The sequence below is a fragment of the Sander vitreus genome, chromosome 6 (assembly GCF_031162955.1).
Source record: "Sander vitreus isolate 19-12246 chromosome 6, sanVit1, whole genome shotgun sequence".
NCBI classification, from domain to species: domain Eukaryota; kingdom Metazoa; phylum Chordata; class Actinopteri; order Perciformes; family Percidae; genus Sander; species Sander vitreus.
Window position 1 is genome coordinate 1,980,615 of NC_135860.1, and position 21,996 is coordinate 2,002,610.

A 21,996-nucleotide genomic window follows, 5' to 3' on the forward strand; every position below is an offset into this window, starting at 1 on the left:
TCTTGTCTTTCAAATTCCCTCTGCACGCAATAGGATAGCGCTACAACCAATCAGAGCAACGAAGAAGGTAGCGAAGCTAGCTGATAGATTAAACTTTTGTCGTATCTGGTCGGCAAAACTACGAACACATCTTCCTTTTTTAAGAATGATTTCTGTGCCGTGCTTTGTTCTTTTCTTCTTTTAAATCTGAGGGAAAATTCTACGGAACATTCTGCGGTTTTGCGTCCGCAAATTCTACAGTGGCCCTGCTAATGACCAATGGAAATAAATTCTAACTGACATTTTTGGTGCCGGAAACAAACCTTTCAAACACATTCAAAGACACACACGGTACAATCAGAAATCAGATTTAGTTTGCATTATGTTTTAATTGATCATACCCAAGTAAAGCAACCATTCCACAGACTGAAACAGGCTTCTGTTACACAGAACAAGACAAATGCCCATAAAGATATCCAACATTTGTGATCGAAAAACACTCATGCTTTTTAATGACGTAAGAAAAACCTGTAACTTCACGACAGCAATCCACGAAACATGCAGACACGTCTCTTAACGAGACTCACAATGTGTGTTGAACAAAGAGTTTCTGTGACAAACAAAACATCCAAATGACTGCAGTCCTCAACTCAAGTCTTTGGTCCCGGAAGCTTTTTAGACTTTGGTTGAGTTTTTTCTCTGGAAAGGCATGAGGAGCTTGTGTGCGCAAAGTCTGAACTTCTGATCCCTCACACTGTAAATGATGACATTCCAGCAACTGTTGGTGGCCAAAATCCAGAAGGCGAAAAAGGAAAAGTTGCACCATTTATTCCCCAAAACGTTCCCGACCACAAAGACGGCGATAGGGGTGAATGAGGCGGTAAATGCCAAAGTCAGCGTCCCGATTGTTTTGGCTGCTTTGATGTCAGAAAACGTAGGTTTGCTGCTGCTTTGGCGCTCGGTCTTGGCCAGATGTTTCCTGCGCCTCGAGTGCTGCCTGATGCTGGACAGAGAGATGACGTTAATGACCACCGTTCCCCCGAGGAGGGTGAAGTCAAACGTGGGGAAGAGGAGGAGGATGTTCCAGGCCTGGCTGGGGAACTTGTCAATGGTCCCCAACGCGTAATTACACATCCGGCTGCAGGAGTTGTACTCTAGAGTGATCTCGCTGCTGAAAACCATCGGTGACACCGCCAGGAAGAAGCTCCCTACCCAGGAGAGGACGATGAGGATCGTGGTCCTTTTCCGTGTAATCACAGAGTCCTTGTGCAGCGGCCGCAACACAGCGATGCTCCTCTCGATCGTCAGCAGGAAAATGGTCGTGATGGAGACCAAGGTGCACCCGGCAAAGATGGGACCGATGACGTTGCACGGGTGGAAACTCACTAACTGCGAGTTGTAGGACGTCCACTCCGGTGCCGAGTTGGCCACCATGAGGTAGACCTCGGCGTAGACGGAGAGCGGCACCACGAAAATCCCCACGGCCAGGTCAGCCACAGCCAGGGAAGCCTTCAGGTAACCCTGCGGCGTGTGGAAGTGTTTCGTGCCGAGAACCACAGCCAGAGTCACCAAGTTCCCAAACAAGATGGCGACGATCAACAGCACCATGAAGAGCACCATGAGGATTTTGTTGGCCAGCGTACAGCAACACACGGTGCAGTGTGCCGGCTCAGTTCGATCCAACATGGTCGCAGTGCTGGTCTCAATCATTGGATAAACTGTTGCTGCAACATTCACTTCATGACCTGAAAATTAAAACAGAGAAAGTCAGTTCAATTGTGTTGTGTTTTAAAAGGTGAACATATCCAAACAACTTTAAGTACTTACAAAATGCAAGTGCAAGTCAAACTCCTGTTCATTTTTTTTCTTAGAATCTATGTTCAGTGAACGACAGTTGGAGGTCTACATGTCTTGGCTGGACATTATGTTTGCTTTCACACCTGAGCAGTTTGGTCTGTTTAAACCAAACCCTGGAGTGTTTAGTCTTAAAGTCCGGTTGGTTTGGGGCGGTGCAAAAGCTCATTTCAACTCTGGCGCAACAACAGAACTCTGGTCCGCTTAAAAACAGTGGTCTCCGTTCGCTTCCAAACGCTCTAGAGTTCGGTTCACTTTAGGTGAGAAAGCAATCTAACCCAAACACGTGAACCAAAAACAGAGCATTTACTGGCCTGCAGTGTCAACCTTGCACGGGTGTCTGACAGGCTCAGATTATTATTCTAAGTGTCTGACAACAGTATGGAAAGGATCTCTACAGAGATAGACCTTTTTGTTAAAGAGTGAGATCCTTTTTGTTTAACATGAATCACCATGTGGAAGACAAACCAAGACGGCTTTTGTTAGTTTTATTTTGTTTTGTGTCGGCTTTGAATGAACGGTGATAAAATTACTGTTTATTTAAATGGAGTCTGGTGAGTTTGGTGATGGCGATTTTTCCAATAGACCAGCGACCGTTTCGACAGTGTAACATTTGTTTACAATATTAGGTGGTAAAAAATGTCTTTAGTCGATGACAGTCGATTAATTTTAATGCCAAAAAGTTACATATTACATCTTTAAGTGCTAAATTGTATATACCTGTATACCTGTGTATATATATATATATACATATATATACCTATATACCTATACCTATATATATATATATATATATATATATATATATATATATATACACAGGTATACAGGTATATACAACATATATAGGTATATACAACACTTTCCCCCAGGAGACCGGGGTTCAAGTCCTATTAAAAAATTAAAGTAAACAGCGAGTTTTATTTTATTTCTTTAACATTAGGAAAGTCACGTTCTGCGTCACCTTCAGGAAGTGGAGTAACGTCTGATTTGAACCCAAACCACGATCTTTTTCTAAACTTAACTAAGTAGTTTTGGTGCCTAAACTTATGGACCGTTTCACAACGTTAACGACGTGTTTAAAACTGCAACTGATATGTTCTCTGGTTTAGATATGAGGACGGAAAAATGCTGTCGTGGGTCGTATTAGAGGGGGGAAATAAATGACCGATATCATCATATGGTTTGAAGGAATTGTTGCTTTTGTGGTTCTTTTTGAAATCTTCAACAACAAAAAAAGCAGCATTATCAGCTGGAGTCAACTGATGGTCTAAAGAAACTTTCTCCTTTATCAACTTTTCCCTTTATCAATAGCTGAATCAATAGCCCAACATGTTTCTTGTTCTTTTATGATTACTTTTCCTTTTATCTCTTTCTTCACTCTCTTTTCTTTCCTCATTTAATTGTTCCTTTCTTTTGTCCATGACTATATGTTTTATATATCTCTCTTCGTGTTACATATTGTTGAATAATTGTAGGGAACCCAAAATGTCGAGCACCCTGAGGGTTTTCTTGGTTTCCTTTGTATGTCCTTTTTTACTTAATGTCTCTTAAATGTATCAGTGTTGCTGTGTTATGCTGTGATTTGTATAAATCAAATCAAAGGTTTGAGGTCTATATATGCTCATTTCCATGAGGCTGGACGAATGGATGAATGGACGAATGGATGGACGAATGGATGAATGGACGGATGGATGGATGGATGGACGAATGGATGAATGGACGGATGGATGGATGGATGGACGAATGGATGAATGGACGGATGGATGGATGGATGGACGAATGGATGAATGGACGGATGGATGGATGGACGGATGGACACTCCAGAGGGAAGAGATGGTGCGTCACAACCTGACCTGACAACAACAGCTGTAGTAGTAAACAAAACCTAGTTTGTGCTCGTGGCGTCTTTAATCCGCAGAGACACAAATCCACACGCGCTGTCCTTCAGTCACACTGAAAATCTAGTCCTCATAATTTAGACTTTTAGTTCAAATTTAATATAAATGTTTGTAAATATTCAACTGTCAGGATGCGTATTAAGGGCTTGTGAAGAGATTTCTTAAATAAATGTTAAATCAAAACTCAAATGTGTTCAGTTTTTTTAGGAGCTCCGCATTCAGAAATAAAACAGAGACGCAGCTACAGGCTCTCCTGTCATCACTTATTTTGCTTTTCAGTTTCAGATGTCCTATATCCTCCAGCTTTTGTTTTCACTGTACATCTGTACACAGCGCGCAATCATGCAGAAACCTCACGCACATCCAGCCAATCTTATTTGGGATGCAAAAAGAAATGGGGGGAAATAAACACTTTCCAGCGCGCACGGACCCGCGCTGTCCAGCAGCACTCTGTACGTCTTACAGCCAGGACACGCACTTTCAAAATGCATTGACCAGATATTATTGTCACAATCCTTCTGTTTTTACAGTTTCTTAAAGAAATGCACTCCAAATGTTGGCTGTTACAGTTCAGAAGCGCGCACAGATCTTCTGGATTTTAGCGCACTTCCAGGATCCCTGAAGGAACCCTCTTTAAAAACCAATTTTGCCGAGATTATCATCACAGAAGGTTATCTCATCCTCTGACTCACAAATTATTGCCACGACATTAGACAACACGCACCAACCATTCAATATTAAATAAAACAGGATACTCACTTTCATCTTCATCATCTTCAAGACGCAGAATCCAGCCGTCCGTGCAGCAGCATTTTCCTGCTCAAAAACATCCAGACAGAAATAAAGAGTCCATAATCAGAGCCGGAAAAGAAAAAATCTCACTTTCAAATGTGCGTGAAAGCGTGTGCATGGACGGGAGGATGATTGCGCACTGGTCCGCTCCGGAGAGGCGGTTAATGTGGCTTGTGCGCTGGTTTCTCCATTGGCTGAGGGTGTTGATGACAGAGGCGCCCCCCCTCCCCCTCCCCTCCCTGATGCTGCACACCAGTGGCTGAATAGGTGGATGGGAGTGTATCCCAGTGGTTCCCAACCTTGTATGGTCCGAGGAAGCCCCACAGCTTACAGATGAATGAATATATATATATATATATATATATATATATATATATATATATAGATAGATAGATAGATAGATAGATAGATAGATAGTTAGATAGATAGATAGATAGATAGATAGATAGATAGATAGATAGATAGATAGATAGTTAGATAGATAGATAGATCTTTTATTGTCATTGTGCTCAAAGTACAATGAAAATATGTTCAGCAGCTCTTTTAGTAGTGTGCATAAAAAAAATGTAATAAATACAACAAAATTAAGTAAACAGAACACAAACAAAGGCAAGTAGGCACGATCACGGAAGGCTTGTATCATGTGGACGTGCCGACAGTGTTGTTGTCATTACTTAGAAATCCTCATGTGGGAAATAGAAATACGCACTATAGTTTAAAACAGTAATATATAAAATAGTAATATATACATATACAAGTTATCTTAAATAGTAAAACACAAGTGTTTAAAAAGTGACATTTCACCTTTAAAACAGTGGTAATGTAAAATTGCAGCATGAAACAATTGTGCAAAAAAGTGTTACCTCTTGAAAGCCATCTCACAGTGCAGTGGAAAAGCAGATCAGTGGGAAGATCTTCATCAAGTTCAGCTATGAGGTTTTTGAACTGTCTGTGATTGAGAGCATGTGTGCGAATAAAATTCACAATTTCTAGCACTGGTTTCATGACGTGGTCCAAGTTCAGCTTCTTGGACACCAGATGCTCTGGATGGATGATGCAGTGAAATATCCAAGCGGTCCCAACGGTCGTCAGCTTCACACAGCCCAACAAGGCCGTTTGCAGCTCCTAACATAGCTGGCGCACCGTCTGTGGCTATTGCTGTCAGTTTTGACAACTGCAAATGTGCCTTCTCAGCAACAGTCATGAGTGTCTCTTTCAGGTCGATGCCACGGGTCCTGTCTTTTAACGGCACAATGTCAAGCAGCTCTTCCTTAATTGTGCAGTCTTCTGACACAGATCGTACAAATATTGCCAACTGAGGCTTATCTTGAATGTCACAACTCTCATCCAAAGCAATGCTGAAATACATTTCTCAAGGTCCGTATGTAACTGTGTTTCAGTGGAGTTGTTAATATCCGATATTCTCTGTTCAACTGTGTGCCGTGACAGCTGCAGGACTGACATTGATCGCTTTAAATTGTCATTTTCAGGCGCGAGGATAGCGATGACATCTTTGAGACATGTGTCACAAAGTCCCCTTCACTGTATGGCTTTTTAGCACGAGCAATGTTCCATGCTACCTGATACGATGCTAACGTGACAGTCTCTGAGTGCTTCGCGAATTTTCGAAAAAGCTGAGTCTGCTTGTCTGACTGCCGTTTCAACGGGTTTACCTTGTGCTTGCGAAGTTCGCTGCCTTCGTGGGAAATCCCGGGCGATGTTAGCATGGAGTGATGTGAAATGGCGCTCCAGGTTTGATGCTTTAAAATGTGATAGCGAAGTCTCGCAAATCAAGCAGAAAGGCTTCCCATTTCATTCCACAAAAAAATAGAGTTCCTCCCACTTCATATTTGCGCTTAGCTTTACTTTTCCCTCCTGATTCTGCCATTACTCACTCACTCGCTAGCACCACCTACCCTGCATTGTCAATACACGATATACAGCTAGCTACGGCAACACCACTTAAACAAACCACATAGTTACCGTCCTATGATGTTACCGACCGACGCGATACGAAACGTGAAAGGGTCCATATATATAATTATTTTTTTCCTTTTATTTGTGTTAACCCAGCCCCCAGCCGCTCAGTAAGAGCCTCACAGAAGCAGGCAAAGAGCCGCATGCGGCTCGCGAGCCGCAGGTTCGCCACCCTTGAATTAGACCATTCGGCCTTGTTTAATTACCGTGAACAATGCCTAATCAACTGATTTTATACAGAGCTCTTTTAGCCAACGTGCTTCAAATTGCCTCTTATTCACACACACTGTGCAACCCTGTTGCCTACAAATTATGTTTAAATAGAAATAAATAGTTTCCCCCCTAAGTGCAGGACTCTCAGGCTCCAGAGTTTAGGGTTCACATCCACACTGTGTTTAGGTAAGAAAAGCTTAGCTTGGCATGACACTGCCCGGACTATCAGGAGCGGAGTTATTTGAGGCACAGTGCTTAAGGACACTTTGATATGTAAACAGCAGGAAGCCCCCACCTGGCCTTACTTCAAACCTCTCTGAGTCAGAGGCATTTTATTTAGTTTCCGATGGGATCACACCAGCCTCAACACCAAATCTGGCCAGTGGTGTGAAGTGCCCTTTCTCTGACGACACCCATCTTCAAACCCGGCCTGAATATTTATCTCAACTACACACCTGTAAAGTTTCATAACTGCATGTTGTGCGGTTGTGACGCTATTGCGGTGATGAATCTGGCTTTTATTTTGTTTCAGTGTAGTTTTTTAAACATTCTTTTTCTGTTTTGTGCATGTTTATAAGTAGTGAACATTGCTTACCATACAGTTGTCCATTGATATAGCCTGTGTGTGTGTGTGTGTGTGTGTGTGTGTGTGTGTGTGTGTGTGTGTGTGTGTGTGTGTGCGCTTGTTTAACTATATTCGTGGGGTCCAAAAACTGCGAGTCCAGTATACTTGTGGGGTCCCGACAGCTTTGTGGGGCCAAAATGCTGGACCCCACAACTTTAAAGGTCTGTTTGAGGGTTAAGACCTGGTTTTAGGATTAGGGTTAGAATGAGGTTCTGGTTAGGGTGAGGGTAAGGGTTAAGGTTAGGCATTTAGTTGTGATGGTTAAGGTTAGGGTAAGGGGCTAGGGAATGTCAATGGCGGGTCCCCACAAAGATAGTGCCACAAACCTGTGTGTGTGTGTGTGTGTGTGTGTGTGTGGACCTGACAGCTTACAGCGTTATGGGGACCGGCTTTTATTGTAGGGACCGAAGAGTCAGTCCCTTCTAATTTAAAGCAACAAAGTGATGTGTCCCCCCCACAGTGTGTGTAGGGTCTCTAGCTGAAGCTCATATGTTTCCTCTGTCCTTAAAGTCAATGCAAAACAAAACAGACAAAACAAATTCAGGATAAAATCAAATGCACTAATACAAACGTGTTGCTCACTGACAATTTTAACGCCCAGCTATCCGAGTCTAAACCTGTCTAGCCTCTTTCTTTGAACTCCGAAACACTGACACTCATTTGCAGCCTTTCAGGACACGTCAGAAACCCTCCGAGTGTACAGGAGGAAACACTCCTGTGTATGGTGTAATAGTATCATGCATCTGCATGTTTAGCTCCAGTCCAAGTTGACGCAACAAAACAACATCATAATCCTGTGCTTCTCTGTGTGTGGTGGGTAATCATTAATCCCGAGTCGCAGCGGGCTGCAGTCCAAAGCTTCAGATCACAGAGTTTTGAGTTTGTTTCATCCAAATATATAACTTTTATAACCACTGCTCCTCCATATCATAAAGATTGAAAGGGAATACCATCTCTTTTTATAACTTGACATATGTTGTGCTTGTGAACATCATACAAATAAACCACTGAACTTAGTAGTCAATGCAACAAGCAAATAACACCTCTCTGCTCCATAAGCAGCTGATCCTTCCCTTCTAACACATTCTCATGAACGGCTTCGTATGATCGTGTGATATCGTACGAAAATGTATGCACACCAATTTGTAGGATATCCTACTTAGAGAAAGTCCCGCACACTGACCATTACGCAAGCAATAATTTATTTAGAAAAATACAACGTTTCGCTCTTAGACCTTTATCAGGTAAATATCCTACTAAATTAGGGCATCCGCCAGCTGGTGGCGTGATGCGGGCTACAGACCTCCGTGTACTGTCATCTCAGTTGAGTTTAGCCCAGAAAAGGCAACTGTGAGCCGGGTACAGAGCAGACGAGGAGACGGTCCTTTCAGAGGTCGTGGCAGTTAAGTTTAGCCGGGAAAAAAACATGACCACCATGCAGCGACGACAGTTAAAGGCGTACTATGCAGTTTCCGTGTCAAACAGCGACCCCTAGAGTCACTGTGAAGTACTTGTATTTAACGTTAGTTAGTCCTTCAGAAAAATGCAGAGTTTTTTTGTGATTGTTGCAGGCAAAAATCCTTGATTATGCATTATGCTTGCTGAGAAGGTGCCGTGCACAGAGAAGCTGTGTGAGAAGGTGAAAGGGGAGGGGGGAGCGGGGGACAGTTCACCTCTGGGTCCAACGGGTTGCTGGGCATAGGCGCCGATACCGTTGGTGCTCCGCTAATACTGAGCACCCACGAAGCTGATCGCGGTTATGTGTCGGTTAAACTTTTCATCTCCAATCCTATCCTGAGTTGAAAGATAGCCTACTTTACGGCTTTATTATCCAGTTGATAGGCGTTGTGTGTTCGTGTCGGCCGTCTGAAATGCAAACATTTTTTGACTACTTTTTTTTGTTAAAGGGCGTTTGCCCGTGAGCACCCACGGAGGAAAACAAATCGGCGTCTATGTTGCTTGGTCTCCCAAATGGAACGGTCCAGACAAGGGGGACGGGGGGGGACGGGGAATGATAAGGATCTATCCAACTTTTGGACTGCTCTGCCAGTCACTGTGGCCAAAGCAGAGAGGAGCTTTTCAAAACTAAAGTTGATCAAGTCATACCTGAGGTCAACCATGTCCCAGGAACGGATCACTGGCCTTTCCGTCAGTATCAATCATTCAATAGGGGAAGGGGGTCTCGCCCTGGGTGTAATTCAATGTAGAACCGCCCCTGTTCAGGTGTGATCCAGTATCCTCAGGGCCAGATTGAGGGTCTACTGTTCTGTGAGGTTGGAGATGCTTTTAACTTCGGATCCAGTAATTTTCCTGCCCATTTTAGTCACCTTGTCCAGCAGGTTCCTGTTCTGGACAGAAATTCCTCCCCCAGCACTGGATGGCGAAAGTCACCACACTCTGAATGAAAGTTAGGTAAAACAATGTCAGAGTTGTTGTGTCTGCATTCAAACTACGCAGTTTCCTAAAAAAAATAGGGCCGTTGCTGTGCATTTGAGTATCTTGCTAGTGTGTTGGCAGACCAGGTGAGTTTGTAATCAATAATAGGCTCTCTGATGTCCAGTCCAGTTTGAGCGAAATGGTGACATTTATCTCTCGTTCTCGTTATTTGTCTATATTCTTGTTTTATAACCGCAGGGTGGCATGATAGAAGCTGCAGAGAATGGAATGAACAGGAAACTGGACAGAGGTTCATATAGCCATTAAGTACATTTTAATAGTACATAGTGTCAATCCACGGGCACTTTACTGCTCAGTCCCCTGCTGTTTCATCTCGCAATGATACCAACAAGTGTAGGAGCTGCATCTGATCAGAGTGCTGCAAAATAACATTCATTCACAATATATAGTATATGATGGATCTCAGCTGTTGTTATGTTGCAGGTTGTTTATCTGAAATGTGTCCCTCTATTGTCGCTGGCCGTCACATTCTGCATGACATCTGGGCATAGGCGTAACTTACAGGGGGGATGGGAAGGTTAAAACCCCCCAATTAATACATTCTGGGCATTTTTTCATGAAGTTTTTGTTGCGTTTTTTGGACGTTATTGTTGCGTTTTCAATGTTTTTGTTGCTTTTTTTTGTAGGACGTTTGTTGTACAATTTTGTAGACGTTGCTGTATGCCTTTTTTTTGTTTTCTACTATTTTTTTTCCAATGTGTTTGGTGCTGTACTCAATACATGCAGACGTATCCAGGGACCTCCCTAGAGATAGTTGGAGATCTCAACCCCCCCCCCGATGTTGAACCCAAAGTTACGCCATTGCATCTGGACACACATATCCGATCTGATCGCTTGGAAACAACAGTCGGACAGTCTGGCTTAAAGATCTGAAAAGATTTGAGAAATGAATTGAAATATGCCTGCATGTTCTGAATGAAGTCAAAGTACTCAGCAAAAAGGAAGACCCTACGATACGATCAAAAGCTCTAACCTGACGCGCCAGATGGTTTGCTAACACAGAACCACCTGAGAAGCCGTCATTGGCAACTGTTTGGGAAAAAAGGACAGGCAGGTGATTGGATTAACCATCTGTCTTTCTCAGCCGTCACCTACACCTAAACACCGCCCGTGGCTGCCAGCAGCTCCTTGCCGGATGCTGATTGGTTCGGTCCGCTGCTTTTCAGACACAAACGCGGTACTTGAAGCCCGACAAGATGGATTTTCGTGTCATATGTGATATCACGAGAATCCAGCTGCCGTGCACGGTTACGAAAGCTCAAGAACAGCTAATAAACCGACCTTGTTTCCCCAAAAGTAACTAGTAAAAGTAACTGGCTACCTGCTGAGTCTGTGTAACAGCGTCTATGCTCAGCTAATCTAGAATGCAATAAATCAATACACACAATAAACCTAAATATTTAAAATCAAGACGAAATATTCTAGATGTCCTCTGGATTATTTTGTACTCGTACCCATATGTGTTATCTCCAGAATTAAAAAATACGTATCTGTGGGTTTGAATAAAAGATTGCCTTGGTTCCAACACACAGCAGAATCTCAGCAGCCCATTTATTATCCATGGAACAGCCACCAACTTTACATCCTAACGGAGTTACAAATTCAATCAAAACCAAAGTGCAGCAATTGGAAACCTAAAAAAAAACCTGAATGGTTTTCATTTCCCTTGAAAGATGAGAAAAACACGGTTTGACAAACAGAAAGGAGTGAAATGTTTGATTGTGCTTGTCACAATATAATTGAAACTGGTATTGAAATTCAGTGTTTACCACCAGAGGGAAAGAGGGGAGGGTCAAGTTCAAGTTCAAGTTCAAGTTTATTGTCATATTGTCATAAAAACATAACATTTAAAACATCTAGGAATATCCAAACACAATATACATAAGTGACTAAATTCAGACCACAGCCCTCCTTCCTATTGTGCTATCGTTCAATAACCTTACTGCCTGGGGGTAAAAACTATCCCTAAAACGTATGTTGGGATGCTCTGCAAACGTCTCCCTGATGGAAAGTGGGAGAAGACATTGTATGCAGGATGACTAGAATCCTGCATAATACCTCGTGCCTTCTTAGTGCTGCGTTTCCAGTAAATGTGTTGGAGCGATTCAAGTGGAAACCCCATGATTTTAGATGCTGTCTTGACTACTTTTGTCAGAAGATTAAGGTCATGTGAAGTAGCCCTGCCAAACCACACTACAATGTTGCCTGTCAGTATACTGTCAATTGTACAGCGGTAAAAGTTCTGTAGAATGTTAAGGGACATACCATATTTCTTAAGACACCTCAGAAAATAAAGCCTCTGATGTGCCTTCTTAATGGCACAGCTGATACGGAAGGACCATGTGAGGGTGTCTGAAATGTGGATGCCTAAGAATCTAAAGGTGTTAACAGTTTCAACTGGAGAGTTGTTAATAAGGACAGGTGTATGTGTGGGTTTGTTCGTTCTAAAATCTATGATGACCTCCTTAGTTTTCCCCACATTGAGAGACAGATTATCACCCAACGTTTGTATTCATGAAAATAGCAACATTTCAAAGTGGCTTGTTTGGTGCATATTTTTCCATGTAGCTCTCAGTCTCGGCCCGCCATCACTAGCAGATGGGTCTGACCCAACAAAAATCGCACCATCCCCCATCCCCATGATGCACCACACCTGAGGCCTGTACTACGAATCAAGATCAACATGCCCTGGATTTAGTTCAGTCACCCGGCTTCACCAAACCTAACAACCGCCGTACCACATAAGCTGTGTCACGACGCTGGTTATCAACCAGTTCAGTCAACCCAGGGTCTCCCAATCCAGCGACGCACACGTTCACATAAAAGAGGCGGTGTTTGCACAGCTCGACCAATCACAAACATCTACCAGAGCCCCTTATTTCACATAAGAAGAGCAAACTATAATGCAACCACAATCCAGAGAAATGTTGCGAGGTGAAAAAGCACAAGGACTAAAAAACAAAAAATCTTAGTTTAGTTATCACATGAAGTGAAGTTTCTCTATTAGCCTCTAAGATCAAAATAAAGTCAAAAAAGTGTCAAAAGCATTAAAAAAGCAATCAAAGTGTGAAGTAAAACAACAGTATCTCAAAACTTATCCTTCATATTTGACCTCTGACTGCCTTGTTCTCCATCGCAATGGCAACTGATGCTCATGGGTATTGTAGTATTTAGACACTGAAACAAACAACTGAAATCATCCAGAAGAGTTTGGTCACATTAAGAAGTGCGTGGAAATAAGTAGCGTCCAAGTATCTCAAATATATTTAAGTACAGTATTTGCGTAAATGTACTTTTTGTATTTGCATTCCACCAACGTGTAATTGTCTCATCTTTGAATTTAATATGACCCCCCACCTTTTCTAATGTTTCCAGCAGGGATGTACACAGACATTTGGGGGGGGGCTAATGCTCTAATTTGGAAAAAGGCACTGCACTCAATGATTCTGGTTGAGAAAACTAAATGATGTTACGTTATGATTTGGCACCATAAATAATATTTATGTTATTATACATAAAATTATACATATATATATATATATATATATATATATATATATATATATATATATATATATATATATATATATATATATATATACTGACTTGTATCTGCGTAGGGGACTTTAATAAGGGAAATTAAATGAAATGCAATGGTTAGAAAGCAGCCAACAGTTAACAAGTTATAAGCATGCGCTTGAAATCTACCTTACTTTTTGGATAAAAATCTCAGCTGCAGACAAGAAAACACGTAATTACAGTTATTATGTTGCGCAACATTTTGTGAGTAGAAAAGAAAATAATGATTCATTAAATCCTTAAGTGGTTGGAGGTTGACAGATGACTTTCTCTGGACAGCCTACGCTGACAGACAGAAGGGCAGAAAGGCAACAAGAATGAAAATAAACATGCTATATAACCCTTACCTAATGGATGACTAAGAACACACTCCTCATTTAGGGTAACACAGTGAAGCAGCAGAGTTACTCACACACACACACACACACTCATCCTAACCCCTGCGTGACACACAGTATTTTCTTTTTAAAGAAACAACAAAAAATGAATTCATATTGTTCGCTTACACTGAATGCCAACTGTGAGGCAAGGATGCAGAATAATCTCACCGAAGCTCTCGGTGTGCAAGGAGTCAATCAAAAAATCTTTCCTTGTGCATCTTGGCTTTTGACCTCGAAGAACATAATCATTCTGTGGAACAGATATCAGCTCTCTCTCTCTCTCTCTCTCTCTCTCTCTCTCTCTCTCTCTCTAACATTGTGACTCTTAAATTAGGCATAATGTTAGAGAGAGACATTCAATTAAAATCAAAATTATCCAAAACTTGATTAAAAGGGCTGGAAAAATAATTGGCCAAATGCCACAAACTCCTCTTCAGGGGCTCTTCGAGGAGGCGGTGAGGAAACAGGGTCTCAAAATCACCCACGACCCAAATCACATCCTGTATAGTGAGTATGAGCTGATGCCTTCAGGCAGAAGGTACAGGTTACCAAACTGCAAGCTTAACAGGTATACATTCTTATTTGTGCCGCTTTCAATCAAATTAATGAATAATAAGAGATAAGATGTTGGCTGCAGTGATATATGTGTGACTAATACTACTAAATAATATTTTGTGGTACTTACCATTATGGTTATAGTATGTGCAATGCCTGATAGGGTACTGGAGCCAGTGCAGGGTGCGGAGGAGCGGTGTAGTTTAGGAGAACCATGGTAGGCTGAAGTAGAGCTGTAATCAGGCCTTAAAAGTCAAGGCCCGAGCCCGACAGAATTCGTCCAGAGCCCGACAAGTAAATTTTGATTGACAGCTTTTTAAAAGCCCGAACCCGTGTGCAGCCCGACATTATTTAAATGTGCGCACGCACACAGCTCTTTTGCCTTTTGTCAAGAATGAGTCATTTATACATTTTTTAACATCATTTATTCATGACTAACGTAGGCTATAGGCCACATGGAAGTTGGAACAAATAAATATAATAAGTCCTCCAGAGGCCAGCCTTCAGGCGAAGCCTCACTTTCTGTGAAACACACTCTGCATTCAGTGAGCAGCTCTCAGTGGAGGAGGATTCAACCCTGACCGTGTGAAAGAGGAGGTCACACACGCTGCAACATACAGGGAAAAGACGTCAATGCTAAGCTTTTCTACCTGTCAACAGAAGGTGATGTGAATGACCTTGGTCGGCAGCAGCCGACAGATTCCTCCTCATATTCATACGTTTGCGTGAAATTAGCACAACTTCCTGTAGTGAATTTTTAATTTTTAATTTGATTCGGTTTGCGTTCACACTGCACTTTGTCAAACACCAAACACTGTTAACAAATATCACGTGGTCGAAACAGTCGCCCGAGTTGACACTCCTGGTCTCAGAACTAATGGAGCAACACCACATTTATAACGTGCGAGTGAAGGAGAGGGCGGCCCTGATGAGAGAGAGATGATGATGTTGCATATAGCTTTGTTGGGAGGGGGTGGGGGGACTGGTTTTAGGATGTGGGAACGATTGAGCCTATGACGATTGTAGTGATGCAACATTGCACATATTGTAATATTGTAAATTAGGTGTAAATGTGTTTTTGTTTTACCTTCCTGCCCAGGGACTACGGGCGGAAAATAGCAGTTGTACTACAACCTGGTGCAATGCATCTTTCCTTGTTCTTATACAAGGTTAATGTTTAATTGTGCATTGTCCCAGTTTAAATAAAATTACATTACACTACATGTGTTGTCACACAGACGACCAGTGATGGGGGGGCGCCGTGAGCCCAGGTACGAGCAGGTACGAGTAGTGAGTTGTCGTCTATGGAAAAAGATGGATAAAGCAAAAAAAGCTATTGGGGGCTAAAAATAGAAAAAGAAAGAGGGAAAAGGAGATGGCATGTCAAGAGATGCGACAGCAGTTAAATAAGTGGATGGTGAGAGGCAACAGGTAGGATTTAAAGTGTGACGTCTGTGCTTGGAGGCTTGCAAATATTCATGTTAACAGACTAGCTAGCGTTTGCTAACACTGGGAATGTAGCAGCCAAATGGTGGTTTACGGCTAGCTTAGAATATGCAAAACCAAGGTTGCTGAGCTAAAACCTGGAAAATATAAGGTAGCATGTACAATAAATGACAAGAATCTGGAAAACATAACTAATGCAATAAATAAATAAACTAAACATAACTCTGGTTTACCATGGAATCATGCATAGATTTGCTACCAAACTTGGAGGCTTGCAAATATTCATGTTAACAGACTGTTGACTAGCTAGTGTTTGCTAACACTAGCAGCTAAAGTGGGGTTTACGACTAGCTTAATGCAAACCAATGTTGCTGAGAGCTACATTTAGATTTTGGTTAAACCCTATGGTACCAATCCCATGCATGACATATCTCAAGTTTATTGTTATTGTTTATTTATTTATGTGAAATAACAACTGGTAAATATGAGGTAGCATGCACAATAAATGTCAAGAAGCTGGAAAACATAACTTATGCAATAACTCTGGTTTACCATGGAATCATTAATAGAGTTTGTTTTACCATTAGCTGTTCATGTTAGCTGTGCTGTCAGATATACAGGCTGTAGTTACATCTGTTGGGTGACATGGAAGCTGTAATTACAGGGTCACATTTCTCTCTCTCTTTAAAGGTCTGTGCTAAGTGGCTCTCCATATTTGTACTTTTTAAAATACTAAATGTGAATGTAATTTCAACAGGAGCACAACCTTACTGCATAATAGTTGTCTTATCTGATGCCATCACTAGGCTGATTTAAGACTTGAATTTAGGCTGCTATATTTAACAGTGAGTTCATTTCATTCAGGTGTGAGGATGGTGGATCAGGAAAGACAGGGGAAGGCAACAGGTAGGTCTAACATTAGGTGGAAGTGTAGGGGGACCCACTTGATACCAACAGATTCATTTCTTAATTTTATTAATATGGAAAAACTAATGGAAAATCTATTACATAATGTTTGTTTGACAGTATGTCTTAGTGGAGAAGAACACAGGCAAGGAGTAAATGAGACAGACATGAGGTCGGTGATGACATCAGGTAGAGATGAGACCAGTGATGACATCAGGTAGGAGTTCTATTAGTTAGACCACACAATATATATATATATATATATAATTATTTTTTATTTATGAAATAAATAAATAAAATTATTAATTATTTATAAATAAAATTATAAAATTATTTATAATTATGGTAGACCTACAGTGGCTGATATACTTTAAAAATAAACCTTTATTATTTAAAGCCCATACATGATGATGTCCAGCACACTTATTTATTTATTTATTTGTTTTTTGGGGGGGTGGGGGCACCAACATTGTTGCTGCATACCCCTCTGACACTGGGTAGTTGCGCCTCTGCCTTGAATCATCTAGAAGTCTGTAAATTGTGTCCAAGGTTGAAATTGCAGGCTAGTAAATGCTCTGTTTTTTGGTTTTACTTCCTGTATCTGGGTCGGATCTGGGTCTCATTCTCACCTAAAGTGAACCAAACTCTAGAGCACTTGAAGTGAACCAAGACCCCCCGTTTTCAAGCGGACCAGAGTTCGAGTTATTTAGTCCGCACGGTTATAATTGACCAAACAGCTCGGGTGTGAAAGCAACCTTAGTCTCATTTTACTTTTGACAAGACAGCAAAAACTTGTGTTATGGTTATGTTTCGACATCAAGGAAGGATTAGATGACAAAAATCAAACCAGGATCAACTTGTCTTTGTTGACGCAGAGCTAAATACTGAGTACCAAAAAAACCCCACTAACATCTGGCTTTTGTCTTCAGTGGGAAGGTTACAATTGACGTTCATTACTGGGACAAATGGCTGAGTCACGGGTATTTATCGGCTCCGATTGCCAGTGATGAAAGCGTGGACACGCTAATTTTCACTCCTTTTCCAGCTTGCGTTAAATTTCCGTTTTACGCTGGTACCGCTGGTGTAGAATCAATCAATCAAATGGTTTTACTCTTTTTTAACTAACAGCTGAAAGTCATTGGCATGCTGTCAGAGGTCAAACATAGCAACACAGGGGTCCCACAAGGTTCTGTGGTATCACCCATACTTTTCACATTGTACACTAATGACTGCAGGAAAGTACACCCAAATAATTATATTATAAAATTTGCAGACGACACAGCAATTTTGAGCCTTCTCCAGAAGGACATAAACCCTTCTGTGTACCATACCTCTGCGGTGCCCTGAAGTGTCCTGCTGCGTCCCTGCTGAACCCTGCTGCATCCTGCTACGTCCTGCTATGCTCTGCTGTGCCACGCTACATCCTGTAACGCCCTGCAGTGCCCTGCTATGCCATGAACTATTACTGACTACCATTTGTAGTCACTGTTCCATTATCTTTGTGACTATTAGTGCCACTGTTCATCACATCCCCAACCGGCACCGTCAGACACCGCCTACCAAGAGCCTGGGTCTGCCGAGGTTTCTTCCTAAAAGGAGTTTTTCATCGCTACTGTTGCACTAAGTGCTTGCTCTTGGGGAATTACTAGTGGAATTGTTGGGGCTTTGTAAACTATAGAGTGTGGTCTAGACCTACTCTATCTGTAAAGTGTCAAGATAACTCTTGTTATGATTTGATACTATAAATAAAATTGAATTGAAATTGAATTGAAATGAGATCTTTATGACACCTTTATCAAGTGGTGTGACACCAACCATCCATCTTCCGTCTTCGTCCGCTTATCCGGGGTCGGGTCGTGGGGGCAGCAGCTCCAGCAGGGGACCCCAAACTTCCCTTTCCCGAGCCACATTAACCATCTCCGACTGGGGGTCAGGGCCAGGTTGGAGATATAATCCCTCCACCTAGTCCTGGGTCTTCCCCGAGGCCTCCTCCCAGCTGGACGTGCCTGGAACACCTCCCTAGGGAGGCGCCCAGGGGGCATCCTTACCAGATGCCTAAACCACCTCAACTGGCTCCTTTCGACACAAAGGAGCAGCAGCTCTACTCCGAGCTCCTCACGGATGACTGAGCTTCTCACCCTATCTCTAAGGGAGACACCAGCCACCCTCCTGAGGAAACCCATTTCGGCCGCTTGTACCCTGGATCTTGTTCTTTCGGTCATGACCCAGCCTTCATGACCATAGGTGAGGGTAGGAATGAAAATTGACCGCTAGATCGAGAGCTTTGCCTTCTGGCTCAGCTCTCTTTTTGTCACAACGGTGCGATAAATTGAATGTCATACCGCACCCGCTGCGCTGATTCTCCGACCAATCTCCCGCTCCATTGTCCCCTCACTCGCGAACAAGACCCCAAGGTACTTGAACTCCTTCACTTGGGGTAAGGACTCATTCCCTACCTGGAGAAGGCACTCCATCGGTTTCCTGCTGAGAACCATGGCCTCAGATTTAGAGGTGCTGATCCTCATCCCAGCCGCTTTACACTCGGCTGCGAACCGATCCAGTGAGTGCTGAAGGTCACAGGCCGATGATGCCATCAGGACCACATCATCTGCAAAGAGCAGCGATGAGATCCCCAGCCCACCGAACTGCAACCCCTCCCCACCCCGACTATGCCTCGATATCCTGTCCATAAATATTACAAACAGGATTGGTGACAAAGCGCAGCCCTGGTGGAGGCCAACCCTCACCTGGACACCAACCATCTTATCTTAAATGTCACAAAAACACAGGAGATGGTCCTTGACCCAAGGCAAGTGATTGACCATGAGCCAGTCGTCAACAGAAATCATCCAGGTAATGTCTTACAAATATTTAGGTGTCCATATAGACAATCTGGAAATCTTCTGGAAAACACACATTGACTACCTGTGCAATAGACTAGACTAGCAGAGATTATACTTGTTAAGGCGACTGAGACTGTATGGGGTAAGCAGTCAGCTCATGCTCATGTTCTACTGGGCAATTCTGGAGAGCATCATCAGATATGGAATTACAGCATAGTTTGGCAACCTAACAGTGCAGCTGAAAAGCAGGCCGGTCAGCACACACAAGACAGCTATGAGGATAATAGGGAGAAAAGAGTACAAGCCCATACAGAGCCTGTACGAGCAAGCTGTTAGAAAACTAGCCGAAAGAATCACTGCAGACTCTCTACATCCTCTCTTTCCTGAATATGAACTTCTGCCATCAGGGAGAAGATTCCGTGTGCCAAGATGCAAAACAAACAGACTAAAGTCATCGTTTATCATCCCAACGTCCATCAAGCTGCTGAACTCCAATAGTAAATCTAAGCCCAGCAGAGCAGGGGTGCAATAAATACACCAGCACTTTTTGCACTTCGCACTTTAATTATTACAGTTAATTCTTAGGATGTTGTGTTGTCTGTGCTGTCATGTGCGTCCTTCTTTTATGTCTTAGGACGCTTTGTTGAGTTAGTCTAGTGTTGGATTTCAGCGCCGGATGGATGTGAGTATACATTGACATTCTGAAACCCTGCAGTGTCTATATTATCCCACACTTTTTGTCGGCTAAACTCAACTGTAAAGACCGCTAAACTTCGTCATGTGACCGGTTGGTGGTCGCCGTGACTTTGTAGGATATCATACAAATTGTTGATCACATATTTTCTTACGATATCATACAAACCCGTTCATTAGAATGTGTTGATCACATACAGTAGATATATATATATAGTAGATATATCTCTTGTTTTGAGGAATGTGTGAGTTGTATCAGCTCTTCAATGCAGCTAAAACAAACTGTACATTTCTGGAGCAGAGCAGCAGTCTAAAACCATGAGAGCACGTCTCCCGAGTATTCATGATCCTGTAAAACAAGACACTTAGAGCTGCTTGTGCAATATTTGTTAATGAACGCTTATAATGCATTTTCTAGCTGAGCCTCGAACAACGGCAGCAGAACAACAGCAGAAGAGAGGAGGCCAGAGGGGGAATTATATAGTATACAGAGAGAGATGGAGATCATTACTGTGGGGAGAGAGGGGGGAGGGAGAAGGGTGAGACAGCAGCTCACACAGCAAGCAAAGGTTGCCAGAAGCCCAGATTGGATTAATGCGCTCTGACCATGATGTGCTTGATTGTCTGTGGGGAAAGACAAGCCCCCTTACTCCCCCTCCTCATAACTTCCTCCCACCTCACCCTTACACCTCACCCCCTGCTGGGTCGATCTCTGGAGGGCTGATTGAGCTCAGCTGGGGGATGATGTGGAGGATTTCAGGCGACAGATGGGAGAGTTTGCAGGTAGTTGAGCTTCACAGCCGGCGGCAGAAACAGAGCGTGTGTAGAGCGCGGCCTGAGTCATGGTTGAGTGTGCGCTTTTGTGATCTTTGTTTGAACTTGTGTGTCCGAGCGAGCCGGCCCTCCACTGCTGCCTCTGCACACTGCACTTTAAATCTATATACAGTATTTTAAAGTAAAGAGTATAAAAAGTAAAAACACAGCCAAAAGTATGTGGACAAATGAACATTGCACCCATATGTGATAATAAGAGACAGCCGCCGTCTGTACAAGCTGCAATTACGACTCCTCTTTAAGTTTATAGTGGCGCGCCCTCTAGTAGCTGTAGTAAATATGACGGGAGCAAAGCAGGAGGTGACAAAGAGCGCCAACTATCCGCATAAGGAAGCAAGTTTGGATGGTGGATGGGTCAAACTAACACAGGACTTTCATTGGGATAGCGGGGTGCGTATTAGAGGGTAGGAACAAACCACTGATATCATCGTATGGTTTGGAGGACTTGTTGTAATAAACCATGTGCAATAACGTTTCACTGTTGTGGTTTTGGTGGGCAAGTAAAAGAAATCTACTTGCCCGAAGTACATTTTTACTGGCCCCTATACCGGCAAGGAACTGGAGGAGGGGTTGTCGGTGGCCCTCTTAGCTGCGACATGCTGCTTGCTTGCTTTTATCATGGCACTGCAGCATTTGATTTCTGAATGAAGATGTTCCTTTAAAAATGATCCACATTAATCTGTCTTGGAGTGGAGCGTGCGACAAACTGTCACCCAAGAAAACTCCTTCTTCCAGGACGCTTGAAAAACTCTCTTTCGCTTTAGCTGGTACGCAGCCATCATCATCTCTGTCTTCTAACAAGAGAGCAGCCAGTCACGCGTCACTAGCGCCAACTCAATTCTTGATTGGCCAACGGCACATTCAAATCAAACATTCAAGCATTCTCCAACGTGGGCAAGGGGAAGGGGGCAAGAGAATGAAAACGTTATTTATGATACAATGATGATGAAACTTAACCACTG

General features: G+C 42.7%; 1 protein-coding gene across 1 annotated transcript; it reads right to left on the minus strand.

Annotated features, from left to right (window-relative positions):
• Nucleotides 1-358: 358 nt before the first annotated feature.
• LOC144518899 (5-hydroxytryptamine receptor 1B) lies at nt 359-4,658 on the minus strand. The gene is made up of 2 exons (XM_078251772.1): nt 4,494-4,658; nt 359-1,724 (listed from the first exon to the last, which is right to left on the minus strand). The coding sequence occupies exon 2, from the start codon at nt 1,687-1,689 to the stop codon at nt 655-657; it is 1,035 nt and encodes a 344-aa protein (XP_078107898.1). The 5' UTR covers nt 1,690-1,724; nt 4,494-4,658; the 3' UTR covers nt 359-654.
• Nucleotides 4,659-21,996: the final 17,338 nt, after the last annotated feature.